The sequence below is a fragment of the Geotrypetes seraphini genome, chromosome 15, assembly GCF_902459505.1.
Source record: "Geotrypetes seraphini chromosome 15, aGeoSer1.1, whole genome shotgun sequence".
Classification (NCBI taxonomy): domain Eukaryota; kingdom Metazoa; phylum Chordata; class Amphibia; order Gymnophiona; family Dermophiidae; genus Geotrypetes; species Geotrypetes seraphini.
In genome coordinates, this window is record NC_047098.1 from 21718219 (window position 1) to 21740767 (window position 22549).

At 44.7% G+C, this 22549-nt stretch overlaps 1 protein-coding gene across 4 annotated transcripts in view; it reads left to right on the forward strand.

Annotated features, from left to right (window-relative positions):
- The window catches only part of ACAP3 (ArfGAP with coiled-coil, ankyrin repeat and PH domains 3), a 173022-nt gene that overhangs the window by 83267 nt on the left and 67206 nt on the right, over window positions 1-22549 (forward strand). For all 4 annotated transcript variants that reach the window (XM_033922305.1, XM_033922306.1, XM_033922307.1 and 1 more), the window contains exons 3-10: window positions 5889-6008; window positions 8293-8346; window positions 9716-9774; window positions 9923-10106; window positions 15779-15823; window positions 17172-17267; window positions 18403-18477; window positions 21617-21628. In XM_033922305.1, coding sequence (XP_033778196.1) covers window positions 5889-6008; window positions 8293-8346; window positions 9716-9774; window positions 9923-10106; window positions 15779-15823; window positions 17172-17267; window positions 18403-18477; window positions 21617-21628 — 645 coding nt within the window. The remainder of the gene's footprint in view (window positions 1-5888; window positions 6009-8292; window positions 8347-9715; window positions 9775-9922; window positions 10107-15778; window positions 15824-17171; window positions 17268-18402; window positions 18478-21616; window positions 21629-22549) is intronic.

Below are 22549 nucleotides of genomic sequence, written 5' to 3' on the forward strand. Positions count from 1 at the left end.
GTTTACAGCAATGCCTCTGCTGTCTGGCTGCCGCTGCTGCTTTGGATGCGGGAGGAAGGGGGTGTTTGGTCAGGACCGACTGCCGCTGCTGCTTCGGGGGCTGGAGGGAGGATGATTTTTTTTGTTCCTGGTTGGCTGAGTACTGGTTAACTGGGCTTCCAGTACATACAGTTAAAACAAACAACACAAATCATTGAAACAAACTTTATGCCTTTTTTTATAAATAGGAACTCCCAGGAATGACTTATGTCCCTATATATATATATATATACATATATATATATATATATATATATATATATATATATGTATATGTATATATATATATATATATATATATATATATATATATATATATATATATATATATATATATATATTGGCATTGTTCATTGGTTTAAAATTGATGTGCTGTTCACCTTTCCTGCCATATATGTAATTCTTGCTCTACATTTTTGCGTTTTGTACCCTGTTCATTGTTATATGGTAAATTGCTTTGATATCTTTAATTGAAAGCAGTATAACAAATCTTGGGGGATGGGGAAACTACTGAAAAAGGTGTAATGTAAATCTAAATAAATAAAATGCAAAGAATAGAAACATGTGTTTAGCTGTCTTATTCTGGATATTGGCCACTTTTTCTCTCTTATGAGCTCGCTTCCTTCTTTCCTACTTCCATCCTTTCTCCTTTGCTTTGTTTTCCTCCTGACTTTCTCTTCCTTCTTTCCTACTTCCATCCTTTCTTCCTTTGCTTTATTTCTGTCTTTCTCTTCCTTCTTTCCTTGCTTTGTTTCCCTCCTGTCTTTCTCTTCCTTCTTTCCTACTTCCATCCTTTCTCTTTTGCTTTGTTTTCCTCCTGTCTTTCCCTTCCTTCTTTCCTACTTCCATCCTTTCTCCTTTGCTTTGTTTCCCTCCTGACTTTCTCTTCCTTCTTTCCTACTTCCATCGTTTCTCCTTTGCTTTGTTTCCCTCCTGTCTTTCTCTTCCTTCTTTCCTACTTCCATCCTTTCTCCTTTGCTTTGTTTTCCTCCTGTCTTTCTCTTCCTTCTTTCCTTGCTTTGTTTTCCTCCTGACTTTCTCTTCCTTCTTTCCTACTTCCATCCTTTCTCCTTTGTTTTGTTTCCCTCCTGTCTTTTTTTTCCTTCTTTCCTACTTCCATCCTTTCTCCTTTGCTTTATTTCCCTCCTGTCTTTCTCTTAGTCTGTGTCTGGTTTTCCCTCTGCCTGCCTTACTCTGAGTTCTGAGCTGCTAAAAATAAATACATATGTATAAAGTGTAGGAACTGACATTGGTGCAGCCCTGGGCCTCACACCTGCCCATACCCCTGAGGCATGTACATCAAGGAGGGAAATATACAACTTATCATACCTGACTTCTGTGGTAAACAAGTGCAGCTGCTGTGAAGTGTTCCTGAGGGTCAGGGCACAGTTTTTAGGGAAATCACCTGTACCAGGGGTGGTGAGGGAAGCAGCCCCTGCTGGCTGGCTTAGATACTTCTATCTTCCCAAAAATGATATCCTTCTCCAGTGATCTCTCTCATCTGATGGTGAGACAAAATAAGACAGTCATAACTTCATTATTTGGGCTTTGAGTCACATAGCCGGTTTGATCTCTTCCGGAATCAATTTGTTAGTTCTTGTGACATTCCAGAAGAACTAACAAATCTAAAATCCTTCTTCACCACCAAAGCTCAAATGAGTCAATCTTCTTTATGTCTTCTATCCGTATTTTAAAAGAAGAGGTCATAGCAGCAATTAAAGCTTTATCAAAAAACAAGTTACCTGGTATCGATGGTTTTCCAACTGAATTAATAAAAGGCTCAGAGGGTGCTATCATGGTCCTCACTTGACTATGTCGACAGATTTGGAAGGAGAAAACATGGCCAACCGATTGTAGATCACTGGCCTGACGCTCCTCTGCAGCAAGGTATTTATGGTCGTGGCCTCTGGTGATTGGTTGGGAGGGAAGGATGGAGAGTCAGCGGGGGTTTGGGGTTTGGCTGTGCGGTGGCGGGTGCTCAAGGGTTCTGCTGCACGAGGATTGGAAGGGAGGGAAAGATGGAAGTTGGGCAAAGATTCTGCTTCACAGGGGGATGGAGGGATAGAAAGATGCTGCAGAGGGAAGGCACAAGGGGATGGGTGAGAGGGGAGGAAAGATGTTGCACATGTGTGGGAAAGCAAAGAGGAAGAATTGGGGTGAAGGAGAGGAAAGGAGAGATGATCATGTACATGAAAAAAATAAGCCCTACCTGAAAATAAGACCTTTTTGGGGCCCCAAATGAATATAAGACACTGTCTTATTTTTGGGGAAACATGGTAGTAGTAACATTCCATGCTACAATCCATGGCAAGTAGTGGCTTCCCCCATGTCCGTCTCAATAGCAGACTATAGACTTTTCCTCCAGGAACTTGTCCAAACCTTTTTAAAAACCAGCTACATTAACCGCTCTTACCACATCCTCTGGCAAAGAGTTCCAGAGCTTAACTGTTTGATTCAAGCAGATAGTTTTGTACCTCTGCTGAGCTAATACATAAAAGTTTTTTTTTTAAAAAGAAAGTAGTTTTCAATCCTTTTATCAAGACTGCTTTTTTTTTTTTTTTTGACAGGCTTGTTTCGAGCAGATTAAAATCAGTGTTATTCCCTCATGATTTTTGTTTGCAGTTCAAAGTGTAGCTTTGCAGAGACTGGACTAGTGCCATGCCCTGTATTTAGAAACCGATAGATAATAAGTTCTAGAGTGTATCCATTAAGCGAGCTGTGATGCGCATACACTGACAAATGATACTAATAAATTTAGTGAGAAGAAGGTTTCTTGTTATTCCGTTTGTGTTACATCATGGATCTTATTGTGGACTTGAGTGGTTAAGTAATATTTTGTTCTTCAAAAATGGATTAAGTGTTAATTTTTTCTTTTGCTGTAATCACTTTCTGTACAAGTGTATCTTGATTTGTTATTTGAAATTATAAATAAATAAATTAAAAAAAAAAAATTTAGTGAGAAGACCTCGGTGCGGATTGATTAGTCAGACCAACGTAGGAACGTTTAATGCTTCAACCCGTTAATTAGACTCAGCTCAGTACACCGCACCATCATAGAGCCTTCTGATGTGCAATTAAAGTGAACAGTGCAAACACACTTAGGGCTCCTTTTACTAAGCTGCGGTAGCGGTTTTAGCAGGCGCTAGACGCTAACGCCTCCATTGAGCTGGCGTTAGTTTTTCCGTGTAGCACGGGGGTGAGCGCGCGCTAATCTGCAGCATGCGCTAAAAACGCTATCGCAGCATAGTAAAAGGAGCCCTTAATAATTATTAGAAAGTATATATATCTCAGTGATGCGCAAACACAGTTTGAAAAACACCAGACTACACAGCCCTAACCCCAAAATATAATAATAATTTGAAAAGGGGCTTATCTTAATATGGAGACCCGAATACTGGACGAGGTACTCCCCAAACCATTTTCAAGCAGGTTAATTCGATTCAAATGACTGCTCATTGGCAAAACAATCCGAGTGGTTCCACTGAGCTTCAGTTTCGGAAACCAAATCCTTCTTCAGGAACCATCTCTTGATAGAACATCATATTTCGATAGCCAGAACAAAACTGCTGAAAGGTGCATGAAACGCCGTCGCTGGGCTGGGCATTTCATGCGCCTTTTAGCAGTTTTGTTCTATCAAGAGGAGGTTCCTGAAGAAGGATTTGGTTTCCCAAACTGAAGCTCAGTACAACCACTCGGATTGTTTTGCAGATGAACAGTCATTTGAATCGAATTAACCTGCTTGAAAATGGTTTGGGGAGTACCTCGTCCAGTATTCGGGTGTCCATATTGAGCCAAGTCCCTTTTCAAATTATTATTATACTAGTCTTTAAGCCCGTTACATTAACGGGTGCTAGAATAGATGTGTCTGTCTGTCTTTCTTTCTTTCTCTCTCTCTCTTTGGCCGCTTTCTGTCTGTCTGTCTTTCTTTCTGTCTCTCTCTCTCTCCTGGGCTGCTGTCTGTCTGTCTTTCTTTTTTTCTGTCTGTCTCTCTCCTCAGCCATCCACCACCACCCCTTGCCTGCTCCTCCTGTCCAGCAGTAGCCCTTCTCCCTTCCTTTTACCTCCTCCATGTCCAGCAGCACCCCTCCCCTGCTCCCCCTGTACTGCAGCAGCCCCTCTCCCTTCCTTTTACCTTCCCCCTGTCCAGCAGCACCCCTTTCCTGCTCCCCCTGTCCAGCAGCAGCCTATCTTCCTTCCTTTTACCTCCCCCCTGTCCAGCAGCAACCTTCCTGCTCTCCCTGTGCAGCAGTAGCCTTGTAGTAAATTTTTTTTCCTTACCTGCTCCCCCTGTCCAGCGTCTGCTAGACTGTGCAGCCTCGGGCCTTTTGCTAGGCCGGCCTGACTCACAATATCGAAGTAGGCCAGCCTAGTAAATGTTAGGCTGCTGCTTGAGGAGACCATGGCTTCTGCCGCTACTTCATCGGGAGTGAGAAGAAGAGGTGTCCCGGCAGCAGCAGGGAGTCAGCCGGCGTCGGAGATGGCAGCCTGGAGGAAGTTGAGGAAAGCACTGCATGTGCTGCAAACCGCTGCAGGCCGCACGCATGCACGCAGTGCACACGCTGCACGCTGTAGTACCATGTCTCTGCCACGAAGCTAAGGATCACGGAGGCAGGGATCACGGCGTGTCAACTGCTCATGTGCAGTAAGGATTTTATTATTATTGGGTTTTTGAGTTAGGGCTGTGCAGTCTGGTGTTTTTCAAACTGTGTTTGCGCATCACTGTTTTATATATATATATATATATATATATACTGTATATATTTTCTAATAATTATTAAGTGTGTTTGCACTGTTCACTTTAATTGCACATCAGAAGGCTCTATGATGGTGTGGTATACTGAGCTGAGTCTTGTACATGGGTTGAAGTATTAAACGTTCCTACGTTTGTCTGACTATTCAATCTGCACTGAGGTCTTCTCACTCAGGGCTCCTTTTACTAAGGTGCGCTATGCTTTTTAGCAAACGCTAACCACGCGCTATACGCTAACGATTGCATGTAAGTCTATGGACGTGTTAGCTAATAGCGCGCTAAAACTCTTAGCACACCTTAGTGAAACAGGGGGTAAATTTATTAATATAATTTGTCAGTGTATGCACTTCACAGCTTATTTAATGGTCACACTCTAGAACTTGTTATCTATCGGTTATTCAGCTGTCCTATGTTCTGGGGTTCTTTCTAATTGACTGTATTTAGAAACTGCTGCTTGCAAGTTTAATCTGTGTGGAGCAGTAGTTTTGTTGTGGAAAGTGCCCTGGTTGCCTGTTAAAGCACGTATAGCATTTAAGGTGCTGGTATTGATTTTTCAGGCCATTCATCAAAAGACTCCATGCTATTTGGCACAACTTCTGGCTATATATTGACCTTGCTGATCATTCACTGAGAAAGGTGCAATACCATTTCCAATGGGTTGATGGATTACAGCAAGTGAAATATGGAAGCACTAGGGCTGCTGCTTTTTCTGTTGCTGGATTGCAATTATGGAATAATGTAGCTGGGGAATTGAAATGGATTAATGATGCACAGCAATTTAAGGAACCCTTTTTGTTTGACGTCCTTTTGGTTTTTTTTTTAGGATGGTTAGGAAATAGGAGGAATGTTGAATGTACTTTGAGAAGAAAATTATAATATGTATTATGTCTTGATTTTATCTTGTGATGTTAAGATTTTGTATGGTTTTTGTAACCCGCTTAAGATTAAGCGGGCTATAACCTTATTAAATATATAAATAGTCTCACCTAGACAGTATGGGTTGACTTTTTCCCCTGATTTTGTGTACATTCATAAATTGCGTAACATTTTTTTTCTTCTCTCTCTCTATTTCGGTCTCTCCCTCCCCCAACCCTTGCAGCTTGTAAAGCTGTGCAGTGGGATGCTGGAAGCTGGGAAGGCGTACCTCACAACCAACAAGCACTTTGTCAGCGGCGTCCGAGACCTCTCCCAGCAGTGTAAGAAAGATGAAATGATTTCGGTAAGTGACCTCTCCAGGGGTTGAGAGATTCAGGATTCTATTGTTGGGTGAGACAGATCTCACTAAAAGTAGCTGGAAGCCATGTCATGGTTTTCTAGTTTAAAATCCTTGAAAAAGGGAAACGTCTTCTCGGTGTGACAGGGGGAGTGGTCTGCAGGTAAGTTAATGCCTCCCTCATCCCACCCCAGGTTGGGCTCTGTCAAAGTCCAGACCAGAAGAGACGCAGACTAGATATAACGTGGAAAGAAATAAGAAAGTAAAAACAAAAAGAAATCCAACAGGTCTGCAGTGAAGGCGAACACAATAAACAAAAAAAAGACTGCAGGTTCAGGAATGTTTATTAAAAATATATATAAAATTGCAATCTAAAAGTGGAGACTCTCATATACATGGGGTATGGATCCAACATGGTCCGTGTTTCGGAGAAACACTCCTTCCTCAGAGGTCCGAAATGTCCAATGTATCACAAGTAGAGAGTCATATGGTGGACAACATATTTGTTTAAAATAACTAAAAATGTGTGAATCGAAGGCAAAACTTCTTCTGGGCAAACACACAGAGTGAGTACCGAAAGTGAATGAAGGTCCGTACCCCATGTATATGAGAGTCTCTACTTTTGGATTGCAATTTTAAGAACTAAGAATGTACCAGTGGATATTGGATGGAGAAGCTTCCTGTCCTGTTACTCTGAGGCACATACTGCTATAATCTCTCTCTCTCCATCAGTCCTGATCATCCAGAAACTCTCCCAAATGTAGAGCCCTTCCTAGGACCTAAAGACAGTTTTTGACCTAATTTGCATGATGGAGACAGACCAGTTCTTTTCACATTCTAAAAGAGGTTCCTTCAGCCCCTTTGTAAAGAACTAATGCAGTGCTATCTCAGAACCACTTTCTCAAAAGCTTTCCTTGCCAGCTTTCCTTGCCAGTAGTCGGTCATGCTGTTCTTAGGTGCCATCGACCCGCATTCGAGTCCTAACGACTTGGCGAATTGCGGTCTAAGAAGAAATCGGTTTTGTGCTAGTCCGGAAAGGCCCTCCAATGTCATCCCTATGGTTCTTTTCAATGTGTTCAGCCATCTGATTGCAGGTCGCCCTTTTTGCTGCCTATCTGTCTTTTACACATTCCTCTTCCCTTGGTAATGACACTCTCTCCTGACTCTGTCCTCTCCAGCTCAGTCTGTAGCATTAGCACAGACGTACTGTGGTTTGTTGGCGATCCTTGGCAGAGGCAACGCTGGGGCTGTATAGAGAGTGCTAGTTGAGAAATTTGATACCCACTCATGTGCTCCATCCACAGCCCCTCACTTTTGGAGGAAGTGAGGTGTCTTAGGATGAAGTGATCTAGTGTGACAGGAGCCGATAGGACTGTCCAAAAGGAAACTGGTCTCTGGCATCCCTTATTTCAGGAGTCACAACAAATCTTTATCCAGCTAAGAGCTAGATTTACCAACCCACATATTTGCATTAACATACATTAATGAGATTAACAGGAGTTATCAGTAAATAGGCCCCACTGACAAGAATGGATAGGGTTACCCTATGGCTCCAGAAAAAGGAGGATGGATTGAGACATCTGGGTTTTACTTCCATTTCTTTCAATGGAAGTAAAACCTGGATTTCTCAATGGATCCTCCTTTTGAAAGGTCACTTGGACACACAAAGTCAGAGGCGTGAAGAAAGTACAAGAGTTTTATTCACAGCATGCATGCTGGACCCCTGAGCTCCAAGCTGGCTCAGAAGTGCCGAAACCAGGAAGTTACAGAGATATTTATTCATTTTTCTGGCTATACAACTGAATTCTAGAAAAAGCTTTTCACGTGTTACTTTTCTTAACACTCATTGGTTCTAAGCTCACACTAGCAGGTCACTAGCAGGACACTTATCTAACTCTTACAGTTAAATGTACAGAAGGGCAGGGTACATCATGGCTCAAACTCTTATCTATTCAGCTTACAATGTGGTAAGGCAGGGACATACATTTTAGGCAGATGAAGTCAATAGATTATACACTGTTTTCAGCTATGTAGGCCAGAGCAATATTTTAAACAACAGTTAACTATTTCATGACCCTACACTTTTTCTGGAGCCATATGGTAACCTTATGGGGCTTTTGTAAAATTGCACTGACATAGCTTTATTAATGTCCATTAATATGTTAATACTGTATAATTTGCAAACGGTGCTGTAAGAATGATAATTAGTAGCGATAGTATGTCACCTTCCTGCTCCATTAAAGTCTAGTTGGTGTCCAGGAACCTTCAGTTTCCCTCCTCTCGTTTGCAGGAATGCCTGGACAAGTTTGGGGACAGTCTCCAAGAAATGATCAACTACCACATGGTAAGGCACAATACAAGCCGTTGCATGTTGATGACATCAGTGGTAGACAAATAAAAGCTAATGAAGAAAACCCAATAGTGAGGTCATTAGCTGAGGGGCAGCTCTTCCTGATAATTTGGAATGGTGGTTCCCATAATGCACTGCTTTTGCTTGTTAAAAAGCAGCTGTAGAAGCTTTAACCTATTCTTTGGGAAGGGAAAGATGGATGCTATGTGTTGGCCATTCATTAATATCTCATTACCTAGAGCGAAGAATTCATTACCCAGGTCAACCTTAATACAAAAGGAGCCACTGGGGACAGGCTGTGCTAGTTTTGGTTTTATTCATATTGCATGGATGCTGACCTAGTCTCCAATGACTTGGAGCTATAATACAGAGATAAGGCTGTCTGTTCAAAGTAGGAAATCCAGGTTCATGAGTTATCTTAGATCTGGCTCTCCTAGGGAAGTCTTCCGGAGGTGACAGACCCTGGGAGAAACAGGCTACATCGCTGTGCAACATAAAATGGGCCTCGGAGAACTGGGTTTGCAGTCGCAAAGCAAGACTTTTGGGGTTTGGACTGAAGGTACATTCAGGGAGATCAATGCGAAGGCTGCATGGGGTGGAGATGCCAGGATGAAGCTGAGATAAAAAGAAACAAAAAAGCTTTTATTTTCTAATTCTGAATTCAGTGCAGCTCCGTGGACTTTTAGACTCACAAGGAAAGAATCTCTGTAGAATTAAATGGGAGAAACGATTGATTTCCCAAAGCCCTTCTTCTAAACCAGTAGATCACAAACTCTGTGCCGCGGCGAGATTCCAGGTGTGCTGCCGGAGAATGACGTGTAGCGAGTCTATCGCGGCAGATGCTTCTCCTCCTTTCCGCCCCCTGGTGTACCTCCGTAAATGTTCTGCCAGCACGAGAGCTCAGGGCCACCCCCCATGCGGGCTTTCGAGCATGTGCAGATGTCGATGTGGCGATGTCGCACTCAGTTTGGGAACCGCTATTCTAACTAAGTAGTGTGTCTGGCTTCCCAAGGGATCACCTGTAGAGCTGATGGATCCATCATCCTGGTCTGAATCGGAATAGAATGGATGGAGATTGACCAGCTCTGCTTTTTTTGGAATATTAAGATTGGGATGGGGGGGGGGGAGAGAATTTGGAGAAATGGAGAATAGGAAGAGAAAGGATATCAAGGGAGCTGGTTTTCTGGCTGAAATGTAGGGTGACATGGGTTTTGGGGAAGAGGAGGTTGCAAGAGTCTCATTTGTTGTGTACTTCAAATCTGGCTGAAATCGGAGAAATGGGGTTTGGGGGAGGGGAGGTTGGGAGAGCTAAGCTTTATTCCCTGCAATAGGTTAAGCAGTGCTTTGTCTCATTGCTTTTCAGATCCTCTTTGACCAGGCTCAGAGGTCCGTCCGTCAGCAGCTGCATATTTTTGTTAAAGAGTGAGTATTACTGGCTTAGATTTGGCAGCGGGAGTGTAAAGGGCAGAGCAGAACGGGTGTGGGAAGCAGCTGTGGTTGCTGCAAAGGATGCTGAGCATTGCCAAAAAATCCTTACCATAACCATCTCTCTTCTCATGGGGGGATGCAGGGATGTGCGGAAGTTTAAGGAGACCAAGAAACAGTTTGATAAGGTGCGAGAAGACATGGAGATCTCCCTGGTGAAGAATGCACAGGCCCCACGACACAAACCCCATGAAGTAGAGGAAGCATCGGGAGCCCTCACCATCACCAGAAAATATTTCCGGCACTTGGCTTTGGATTATGTATTACAGGTAAGCAACAACTTCCGTTAAGATTTTCCAAAAATAAGCATGCAGCCACCTTGAGGATGTGGAGAGCTGACGCAGGGAATGCTGAACACTTGAATTAATTAATATGTCATTTCATGTGGCAAGTCAATTGTTTGGCTGAATTGATTCAAATCGATTAAAAAAAAATGGACTCACTGATTCAGGCCTGTTCTTGAGCTTTCCCTCTGCGGGAATCCTGTAGCTGGCAGAATCCCCCCATAATAGCAAGATTCCATACGACTGACCCCCAAGGACAAGTAGTGGCTTTCCCCATGGCTTTCTTAACAGCAGATTATATATTTCTTAACAACAGATTATGGATTTTTCCTCCAGAAACTCGTTCATATCTTTATTTAAACCCAGCTATGCAAAATGCTTTTACCATATTCTCTGGCAATGAGTTCCAGAGCTTAACTAACTGTCCCAGCTCCTGGATGGACTTTCCAAAACCCGGCAGTTTGTCTGGGTTTTGGAAAGTTCTGACGAGTTCTGGCTGCATCTGGAGCATGTATGGATGACGTCACACACATCCACGCATGCTCCAGGCCCTCCAGACGCGATTGGAGCTCGTCGGGGAAGAGAGGAGGCTGGAGGGGGGGCTGGAGGCTGAATGGGGCAGGGATGGAGGCAGAACAGGATGGCGTTAGAGTGGAATGGGGTGGGGTCTGAGGTGGAATGGGGTGGAGTCATGTGTCTGGTTGTTTTGCAGAAGAATATATGGTAACCCTAGGTATTACCATGCAACTTCATGGCATATTCCCTCATCTTTCTATCTTTTGATAGCGATCAATCAATTGATGTTTGACTCTACTCCAGAATTTTGTAGACTTCTATCATATCTCTCTCAATCATCTCTTCTTCAAACAAAGTGCTCTAACCCAGTGGTTCCCAACCCTGTCCTGGAGGACCCCCAGGCCAGTCGGGTTTTCAGGATAGCCCTAATGAATATGCATGAGAAAGATCTGCATATAATGGAGGTGCCAGGCATGCAAATCTGTTCCATGCATATTCATTAGGGCTGTCCTGAAAACCTGACAGGCCTGGGGGTCCTCCAGGACAGGGTTGGGAACCACTGCTCTAACCTCTATAGCCTTTCCTCATATGAGAGATGTTCTATCTCTTAAATCATTTTGGTCGCTTTTTTTGTACCTTTTCTAATTCCGCTCTTTTTTTGAGCTGCAGTGACCAGAATTGCATACAAAAGTAGGTTGCACTAATAACTTATTAGTTTCATATCATTTTAGTGATAATATTGTAACAGGCCACCTTTGTGCATTGGCTTTGTGTTTGTTGGGCATTTTCCCCCTCTCTTTAGAGTTATGTTATGGAGCTCATTTTTCAAAAAGAAAAATGTACCAAAAGTGGCAGAAAGGGGCAGATGAACATTTTTCTCGCCAATTCGCTGTTTTCAACACCTATCTTCTAGACAGATCGCTATGCCGTTCATCTGCAATTCGTCTAAACTCAAGGGGGCGTGGTGTGGGCAGGACTAGAGTGGACTTATGACCTGGACGTTTTTCTGCCATAATCGAACATTTAAGAACACGTCCGGGGCATGTCTGGCACTGGATTTTTGTGAGTCTTCCACTAAACGTCCAAGCTTGGATTTGGACATCATATTGAAAATGGCCTTCATTGTAAACCACTGTGATATATTTTTGATTAGTGGTATGTCAAATAAAGATATCCGATATTTTGCTATGCTACTTGCCCATTTTTCTAGGGCTCAGAAGTGAATGCTAGCTGAAGGCAGAGCCCAGTGCATCCTGCGGTTGCAACGCTGGGGAGGTGGGGGGTCAGAAGGAGGTGGCAGTGATATCAGGCGGCGCACTCAGAAAATCAAATTATTCTCTTTTGCCTTCCCCAAAGGGCCTGTGCACGATTTGGTTCCTGGTAGAAGTCTCTTGTTCTTTCTTATGAGCCTTTGTGATTCTCTTTCAGGAAAGCGTACTAGAAACTTGTTGGTAGCTATTTTTTGTAATTGCAGCTCAGCAGAAAGTTTATAGAAAGACACTCTAGAAATCACAGATCTGAGGCCGGCTGTTAGGAAGCCAAGAGACCAAAACCCCATGTCGCGTTCCTTGCACTTACTCCTAATTAAAATTGCCACACTTACATACCCACAGACCACAAGATGAACCACCCAATGTCTGCTTCCCTAATGCTCCTTCCCAGGCTGGCAGAGAGAGGATTATGCTATAGACTGATGGATGTGGAGGAGTCGGTAATGGTTAGTGCAGTAGCCTGAGAACTGGGTTCAATTCCCACTACAGCCCCTTGTGACCCTGCGTTTGTCGCAAAGCTCTCCATTGTCCCAGGAACATAAAAAGATTAGATTGTGAGCAGTGGCATAGCAAGGGTGAGAGGCTCCCGGGAATGTGGTCTCCCCCTCCCCGCCCTCTTCTCTGCTCTGCTCCCCCTTCCGCTTCATCCTTGCCTTCTCCTGCTGCCCCTTTCCTTTCTCCTACTTCTTCAACATGAGCAGCAATCTCAATCTGATGGCTCTTTCTCTGATGTCACTTCCTGGACCTGCACCTAGGAAGTGATGTCAGAGGAAGAGCCCACACTGGTGTGAGCAGCAGGCTGGGTTTGCTGCTCACGCCAGGAATATTAAGGAGTTCCAAGTTTCCAATTTTCTTTCTTTATTCTTTGATATACCGTTTATCAAACAGGTATCTAAATGGTTTACAATGGAATGAGTCTAAAAAAAATAATTTAAAATTAAAAATAAAACATGTTTTATTTCCCCCGTGAATTCACGGTTTGCGGACTCGCTCATTCGCGGTCTGCTCCGACCGCCTCTTTCTGTAGTAAAGTCAGGCTACACCAATCAGGAGCTGCATATCAAAGCAGCTCCTGATTGGTGTAGCCGAACTTAACTGCAGGAAGAGGCGTTGGAGCAGACCACGAGTGATTTTCTTCACCCGCCAGTGCTCCAGTTGCCCTCTCCTGCCTCTCCAGCTGCTCTCTCCTGCCTCCCCTGCCTTTTGACAGGGCAACGAGGATGATAAAGGGTATGGAGAACCTTTCATATGCCGAACGGTTAGACAGGCTGGGGCTCTTTACCCTGGAGAAGCGGAGACTGAGAGGGGACATGATAGAGACTTATAAAATAATGAAAGGCATAGAGAAGGTGGAGAGGGACAGATTCTTTAGACTAGCAGGGACAACTAAAACAAGAGGTCATTCAGAAAAACTGAGAGGAGACAGATTCATAACGAATGCAAGGAAGTTCTTCTTCACTCAGAGGGTGGTGGACACCTGGAACGTGCTTCCCGGAGAGGTGATAAGACAGAGTACAATTCTGGGGTTCAAAAAGGGACTGGATGACTTCCTGGAAGCGAAGGGGATTACAGGGTACAGATAGAGTTACCTTACAGGACATTGAGCATATAGGGTATGGATATTTTAGGTTAGGTAGGGAACACTTCCAGGTCATGGACCTGGGGGGCCGCCGCGGGAGCGGACTGCCGGGCACGATGGACCCCTGGTCTGACCCAGCAGAGGCAATGCTTATGTTCTTATGAAAACCGCATTCACGATTTTTTGAATGATTCGCATTCGCGATTTTCCTGGAACGGAAACCCCGTGAATTTTGGGGAGTACTGTATCTAAAATTAGAAATAAAGGGAAGAAAATAATAAAAAAAGGGGGCATAAGTAGGCTGACATACTGGAAATGAGACGGGAGGAGAAAGAGGTCCTGGGAAGGGAATGGGTGCGTACGTGCGGTAGGGGGGAGGTGAAGAGGAGGACAGGTGCCGGCACCCCCACCAAGACGGTGCTTGGGGCAGACCACTCCCCTACCTCTCCTTACTACATCACTGATTGTGAGCTCACTAGACAGAAAAATTACCTGTGTATAATAAGTAAAACCACTTGATTGTACCACAGAAAGGAGGTATACCATACCATACCATATAGTTTCTTATAATCCCACAGTTTTCAGCAAGGAATCATTATCCATATAACGCGATTTTACAAACCGTGCATAACCATGCGCGTTATACGCGTGAGCGCGTTTTACAACTTTTTTTTTACATAGTTCCCCCCCGACGTACGATTCACCCCGCAGGACCGCTCGCACCCCCACCCCGAAGGACCGCTCGCACTCGCACCCCCACCCCGAAGGACCGCTCGCACCCCCACAGCCTCCCCACCCCCCCATCATGGAGAAGCTCCTACCGTTGTCCTGCTGCTTCCTCTGCCGGCGGTCCCGGCCCTTCTGTGAGCCCTGCGTCTGCTGCTTCCTCTTCCGGCGGTCCCGGCCCTTCTGTAAGCCCTGCGTCTGCGCTGCTTCCTCTTCCGGCGGTCCCGCCCTTTCTCTGATGATGGGGGGGGTAGGGAGGCTGTGGGGGTGCAATCGGTCCTTCGGGGTGGGGGTGCAAGCAGTCCTGCGGGGGGGGGGGTGAATCGGACGTCGGGGGGGGGACATCAGGCTTTCAGGGTGGGGACAGGACTTCAAGGGGAGAGGAGAGTCGGGGCGGGCGAAAGAGAATCGGGGCGGCTAGAGGAGAATCGGGGCAGGCGAAAGGAGAGTCGGGGTGGCCAGAGGAGAGTCGGGGCGGGCGAAAGGAGAGTCGGGCGGCGACGGGAGAGTCGGGGCGGCATGCGCGGTATACGGGTGTGCGCGGTATATAAAAATTTCTTTACATACATTACAGTTCCCCGCATGCTATACCCGTGTGCGCATTTTACACGGGTGCGCGGTATATGAGTGAAAATATGGTAGTTAATAATTAAGACCCTGTTTGTAATTGTAAATCGCTTTGAATTAATGATATTGCGATACATCAAAATTTTAATAAAACTTGAAACTTGAAAATTATGTGCTGCTTTACCCCTGCTTAACTGCCCGCAGGTGCAAAGTGCTCAGACATATTTAAAATGTGTAGATTTACACAGTGTAATTTCTCTCTCAGATCTGTGACACTATATACAAGTATTGAAAATTGCTCCTTTTAAACACATTAGAAATGTGACCATAGTTTGACTAGCCTGGTCTGATCAATCTGGTTGCTATCAACATTATCTGTAGTTATAATAATTTTGATTTAATAACATCTTTTATCACAATGGAAGCAGAGTACCAGGCTACAGATGGGTTCATAGTCAGTGGCGTGCAAGACACCAGCGCACTGACAATCCAGCGCTGACAATTCAGCACAAGACAGAAGTGCGCCGCTGAGAACCGCCAAAAAACTTATTTTGTAAGAGCTCCGATGGGGGATGTGGGGGCTTTAATGCATAGTGTTTGCGCTGCTATTGGGGGGGCCTGAGGGGTGCAACCCCCCACATTATAGAGAAAACGGAACAGTTTCTGATTTTTTTCAGGAAAAGTTCCGTTTTCTCTATAATGTGGGGGGTTGCATCCCACACACCCCCTCCAACGACAGCGCGAACACTATGCATTAAAGTGGGGGGGATCCCCCCCCACCCCCGTCGGAACTCTTAAAAAATAAGTTTTTCAGCGGCTTTCGGCGGCGCGCTTCTGTCTTGCGCTAAATTGTCAGCACTGGATTGCCGGCATGCTGGTGTCTCGCACATGATTATCCCGTCACCCTACAGATGTGCCATCTTTTGCTTTTCCTGGACCCTTTGGAGGTGTCTTTCTGGTGAAACTGAATAACTAATTGTTACCTGATTCTCTTCCAGATCAATGTGCTACAAGCTAAGAAGAAATTTGAAATCTTGGATGCGGTAAGCACTTTGCTGGGGTGATGGGGTAGTGTTGGTCCCTTATGTTGTTCCACCAGTCTCTTGTGCTGAGCTCAGTGGTGTTCAGTGAGGGCTTTCAGGGGATTCAGTTAGAGAATGACACAGGGACAAATTTTTCCTGGCCCTGCGAGAACTCTTTTTCACGTCCCATCCCCGCGAGTTCTTTTCTTGCCCCATTCCTGCAAGCTCTGTCCTCATCTGCACAAGCCTCAAACACTTTAAGTGTTTGAGGCTTGTGTGGTTAAGGCAGAGCTTACAGGAATGGGACAGGGACAGGGACAGGGACAAAACTCATGGGGATGGAATGCGGAAACTGAATTCCTGCAGGGATGGGAAAAAATTTGTCCCCGTGTCATTCTCTAGATTCAGTGAATCCCCCAGCTCTACAGCCCTGCTTTTTTATTTTTATTTTTTTATTTACTTTGTGCTTGACGCATTTTGATTTGTTGTGTAGGCAGCCTGTTTAACCAGTCAAACTGCATCAAACAAAAATAACACCCTCCCCCCCCCCAAGAGTAGGGCTCTTGGGCTGGGGATTCTCCAAACCCCCTGAAGGCCCTAACAGTACTGATCTGAATTTGATATGGGTGAGCAGCATCTGCCTGTTGCCTGCTCGACCAATCAAATTCAGAGCAGTGCCCTCAGGGCCTTTAGGGGGGTGGGGTAAATCCCCTGAAGACCCTGACCGCCACTGGCCACTGGCTGTGCTGGAGTGATGGGTGCTGCCAGTCCCTTGTTCAATGCTGAGGTCACAAACTCAAGCTCACTGTCATGACTGCAGTCTTACATACATTTCTGATATGACCTATAGCACCACGAGGGGGCAGACAGGAGACCACAAAGGGAGGATGAGGTTGGGAAATGGCTCCCTCAGATTACACAATGAAGGATCGATTCTATAATGAGGTGCTCACATTTACATACACAAAAATGTTTAGAACACTATCACAAATACATGTATGTGCCCAACATGTTATTAACTGCTATTGTATAAATATCTGCTTAACTTATATAGTGGATATTTGCAAAAAGGTATACACAAGGAAGGGGCACGGGCAGGACTCCCACTTCCCTGCATAACTTACATGCCAGAATAAGTGCTCATGCCTAGATGTTAAAGTATGTATACTGTAAACCCAATTACACCAGTATTCTAGAATGGAAAGGAGACTTATAGATTAGGCTCCTACTTCATGCCCTTCCTGTTATACAGCTGACCTTTAGTGGCAGAGATGGAAATGGATATGTCATAAACACTTCTCACCTCATGCACTGTCCAAGTGAGTGAGGTCTGGATCTCCTGCCCTGATCCTGAGTTTTCTCTCCACAGATGCTGTCTTTCATGCATGCTCAATACACCTTCTTCCAGCAGGGCTACAGCCTGTTACACGAGCTAGACCCATATATGAAGAAATTAGCAGCTGAGGTAAGGCAGAGATCCTTTCATTGTGTGTCTGTACCAGTTGGGGAAGGACTCCCAAGAGTTGCCACCTTGCTCCCATAGCTAAGGGGTAGGGGGGGGCTTCAGGATCTGGGACCCTTCCACTTCCATAACTGGAGTACCCTTTGACTGGCTGGTAGGGAAGCCTAATGAAATCCATGGCCGGAACAGACCCAGCATTGTCTCTACAGGGAAGAAGTCAATGGCTTTCAGCCTTTCTGCCACTGACATTGTCATTCCTCACACATGCTCAGTTCACGAACTGCTCAGAACCACCACTCCTCCGTCCCACCGAAGTGTAATCACGGGGAGATGCAAGTGTGCACTCCTCACTGAACTATCAGTTCGCCACTACTAAGATAAGTAAATTTAAGCATAAGAATTGGAGGAATGATATAAAATTTAAATTAAATAGACCGGTGAGGAGTGAACCACTTGCATCTCCCCGTGATTACACTTCGGTGGGACGGAGGAGTGGTGGTTCTGACATCTATTAAATAGACTAGAAAATTATTGAAAACATTTATTAAGGTGACATAAGACGTTTACTGAGCACCTTAGAAACCATTTATTTACATATTGTGCATTGATTGGTCTAAGGCAGTGGTTCCCAAACCTGTCCTGGAGGACCCCCAGGCCAGTCGGGTTTTCAAGATAGCCTTAATGAATATGCATGACAGAGATTTGCATATAATGGAGATGCCAGGAATGCAGATCTGCTCCATGCATATTCATTAGGGCTATCTTGAAAACCCGACTGGCCTGGGGGTCCTCCAGGACAGGTTTGGGAACCACTGGTCTAAGGTAATATTCAAGCCAGTTTCAGTTGGAACAGTTCATGAACTGAGCATGCATGATGAGTACTGATGGTGGTGGCAGGAAGGGAGACTGTTGACTTCTTCCCTGTAGAAGCAACTCTGGGACAGTTCTGGTCATGGATCTTATCAGCTCGGGGGGGGATTGGGCATTCCTACCAGCAAGGGTAGGACTGCTTTGCCTTCCCCCCCCAAGTCCACCCATGCCCCTCCCCCCAAAATCCAAGGCTGGCTAGGTTCCAAAAAGAGGCACTGAGCTCTGCTTACATCTTACTCTGTTCCTTTTTCTTGTTTTTATATGAAAGTTGGATCAGCTGGTGATTGACTCAGCAGTGGAGAAGCGAGAGATGGAACATAAACACGCAATGATACAGCAGCGGGTGAGCCCTGGGTTTTCTAAGATTTTCTCATGCTTGGGGGACGGGCAGGGAAAGAATAACATCCATTCTGTTTATCTCAGTGGCAGACCAATCTGGCCAGTGCTTCATCAGAAGAGAGGGTGCTTGTGGCCCTTGAACTGGTAGTTCTATCCCTCTTTACCTTGTGAATTAATTAGTCTGTAAGTCTGTTGGTCTAACGCCCATTGTTTTTAAATTTTAAATGGTATGTCTATATATATGTTTATATTTTTTATCAATGTTGTAACTCGCTTAGTAAATCTAAATAAGCGATTCATCAAATTAAAATAAAACTTGAAACTTGATAAGAACATTAGAATAGCCATACTGAGTCAGACCAATGGTCCACCTAGCACAGAGGTCTCAAAGTCCCTCCTTGAGGGCCGCAATTCAGTCGGGTTTTCAGGATTTCCCCAATGAATATGCATGAGATCTTTGTGCATGCACTGCTTTCAATGCATTTTCATTGGGGAAATCCTGAAAACCCGACTGGATTGCGGCCCTCAAGGAGGGACTTTGAGATCCCTGATGTAGCACAATATCCTAATTCTAACAGTGACCAATCCAGGTCACAAGTACCTGGCAAAAACCCAACTAGTAGCATTATTCCAGAATCCCAAAGACTAACAACATTCTGTGCTACCAATCCCAGGTCAAGCTTCCCCCCATTTCTGTCTCAATAGCAGACTGGACTTTTCCAAACCATTTTCAAACCAATTTATGGTCTATAAAAGTGATTTGTTTGTTTTTCAGTCGATGGTGATCAGGGCCTGATTCTTTAAGATAACGCCCTAGTTAGATGCTGTAATTGAGGCTGTCTAGTGATACCTACCTAAAATCAATGCCTAGCCTAAATTAAATCATTTAACTTAAATGGTGTGGCAATTGACCGCCATTGAACAATTTTAAAAAAAAATTTAATTTAAAAAATAAGCGTGGAATATTGCACATGCCTAAGTCGAGGCACCATCTGACGCCTGATGCCTACCTGAAAAGTAGGCATGGTTAGGTGCAGAGAAGGGGCATGGTTGACTTAGGCTTTGCTAGGTGTCTGAGTTAGGCCTAGGTGCCGCTAGGCAGATTCTATACACAGCGCCTAGTGGTTGATTGATGCCTACAACAGCGTCTAGTGGTTGATCGATGCCTACAATATAGGCGACGCTAGGCGCCATTTTTAAAATCTATCCTTTAAAGTGTATATGCCAAGTACAAATTCTTTATCGGAAATTAAAGGGGTTAACAAGCAAAGTGATTTTACCAGCCAGAAGCTGCTCCTGGCTAGTTAAATCTCCTGTTCCTGTGTTTAGTGCTGCTGAAAATAACCAGTTAGTGGCAAACTCAAAACCAGCTATTGTGAGGGCATTCCAGGGGCGAATCGGCACTTGGCCAGTTAACTGCATAAATAGGACTGCACAAAACGCAGTCCTACCTTTATGGGGCAGCCCATAGCCGTTCAGGTGCTGAATGTCACACTTAACTGGCTATGCATTAGCCAGCTCTGAAAACCCAGAAATTCAACGCTAGTGGCCAGACATAGCCCGGCATTAGATTTCCGGATTTGATGCTGGCAGTGATCAGCAAAACATTGAGGGGGAAATTCTGTAAATAGCGTCTAAAAAAAGATAGGCGCTTATCGCTTGTCGATCACACTTGGGCGCCTATTGCAAAATGGCACCTAACTGAAAACTTAGGTGCCTGTAATGTAGGCCAAGGTTTTAAAGGCCGACATTATAAGCGCCTGAGTCCTTTAGAGAAACATGCCTGGCGGTGCCTAAGACCTTCTCTGCCCCTAAACGTGCCTACTGTGGAGTTAGGCATCACTAGGTGCCTTTTTTTTATAGAATTGTGCCTAAGAAGATGGACGCCTATCACTCAGTGTTTATTTTTTTTTCAATTATGAGCTTGTTAAAGCTCATAATTGAAGCCATTTTATTAATTAAGTTAGGCATCTGACTTTATGTGCCTGTTTATTGAGGCGCCTCTTATAGAATTTTATTTATTCATTCATTCAATTTTCTATACCGTGCTCAGAACGGTTTACATTAATTTATTCAGGTACTCAAACATTTTTCCCTGTCTGTCCTGGTGTGCTCACAATGTACCTGGGGCAATGGGGGGATTAAGTGACTTGCCCAGGGTCACAAGGAGCAGCGTGGGTTTGAACCCACAACCTCAGGGTGCTGAGGCTGTAGCTTTAACCACTGCGCCACTCTAGAAATCATAATATAGCAAAAGTGAGCCATTGTGACATCACTGATGAGGTTGACTCTTAGGCATTGGTGGAATGAGGCATTATGATGTCACAATACCAGCTCTGGTTATCAGAGGCTGAATCTTTTCACACTATTTATGTATTCAGTTTTCTATATTGTTCTCCCAGGGGAACTCAGAACGGTTTACATGAATTTATTCAGGTACTCAAGCATTTTCCCTGTTTGTCCCACAATCTATCTAATGTACCTGGGGCAATGGGGGGATTAAGTGACTTGCTCAGGGTCACAAGGTGCAGTGTGGGTTTAAACCCACAACCTCAGGGTGCTGAGGCTGTAGCTTTAACCACTGCACCACTCTCTCCCTTTCTTCCTAAGCGCCTATAAGTGACTGTTTAGTTAAAGGACAGGAAGGCATTAACAGAGAATAGCAATAGCACAGGAAGGCATTGACCAATAATTGCGTTTTTCAACATTTTCTTAAAGTTCAGTCTCCCATCACGGAATCGCAGAATACCAGGCAGCGCATTCCAGAGCTTGGCGCCAGCCACAGACAGCATTGTTGCCCCGAGAGACTAACCTCTGACCCTCCAAACTCAATTTCATACTATTTTCAGATCTCAAACATTTTCTGGGTTGATAGATTTAAAAAAACAAAAACAAAAAACTTTTAGTACCATTGGAGAAATGTGATATAAAATTTGCTGTATGATTGAAAGAATCTTAAACTGTACTGATAGCCGCTGAGGAACAGTGATTCAATATCAAGCGTGGATTGTAAACAAGAGTGTAATTTGACTGACCAGGGCAGTTTTCTTTATATCTGACATAGGACTCTGTTAATTCTCTCTTTCTCTCCCTCCTCCCTTGCCTTTTTGTCTTCTTCACGCCATTGTTAACGGCTGGGCCAGACTTTACTTCAGGTAGGTCTCATTCTATATCTCATAAACAGTGCTTAGAAAAAGTTTGTGGACCTCAAATGTAATAATATGAATTAAGTTCTTGACATGATGTGATGGCATATTAAGGGGGGGCGGGGAGGGGGGCAGTCCGCCCCCAAGTGCCATATTGGTGGGGGCAGCGGCACTACTCCTCCTCCTCTCTGCCCCTCACCAAGTGCATTTCCCCCTTCCCTTCCCCCATCCCTCTAGTTGTTCACTGCCACGAGCAACAACTTTAACGTGCTCCTTGCGACCACATCGTCTCCCCTGCTGACCTCACTTTCGGGTGCCACGCATAGGAAGTGACATCAGTGGGAGAGACGACGGGGTCATGAGGAGCACATTAAAGTTCTTGTTGCTCGCGGTGGTGAACAACTAGAGGTTTAGGGGAAGGGAGGGAGGCGCGTGGGGCAGGAGGGAGCGAGGGTGGGGGTGGGGCAGAGATGAGGGTAGGGAAGGGGCGCCTGTCACACTTGCTACGCCACTGACATAATGCTCTTGTTTAATTGAAACTAACCATTTGTTGTGCAATTAAAATGTTGTAAATGAAACAATTCTGTAATTGACTTACAGAGACATAGAAAGTATGAACAATAGAACTCATTCAGAGGCTGACAGGCTTATAATCAAAAAAGCCTAGACATCCAAAAAAGCATCCTAAATCGGCACATGGACATCCTAATTGGACGTTCAGCGAGGTGTTTCGGCCTCTGTAATGGGCATGGTGGAAGTGTGGTGAAGCGTGTTAAGGGCGGGCTTTGGACAGTCTGAAGAGTGGGATAGACATGGATGTCTCACTGCAATAATCAAACATTTTGCAAGACATCCACCTGGACAAAACGTATATGTTTACAAACTAGACATGCTTTAGAAGGGTCTAAGGGCCACAAAGGTGCCCAAACT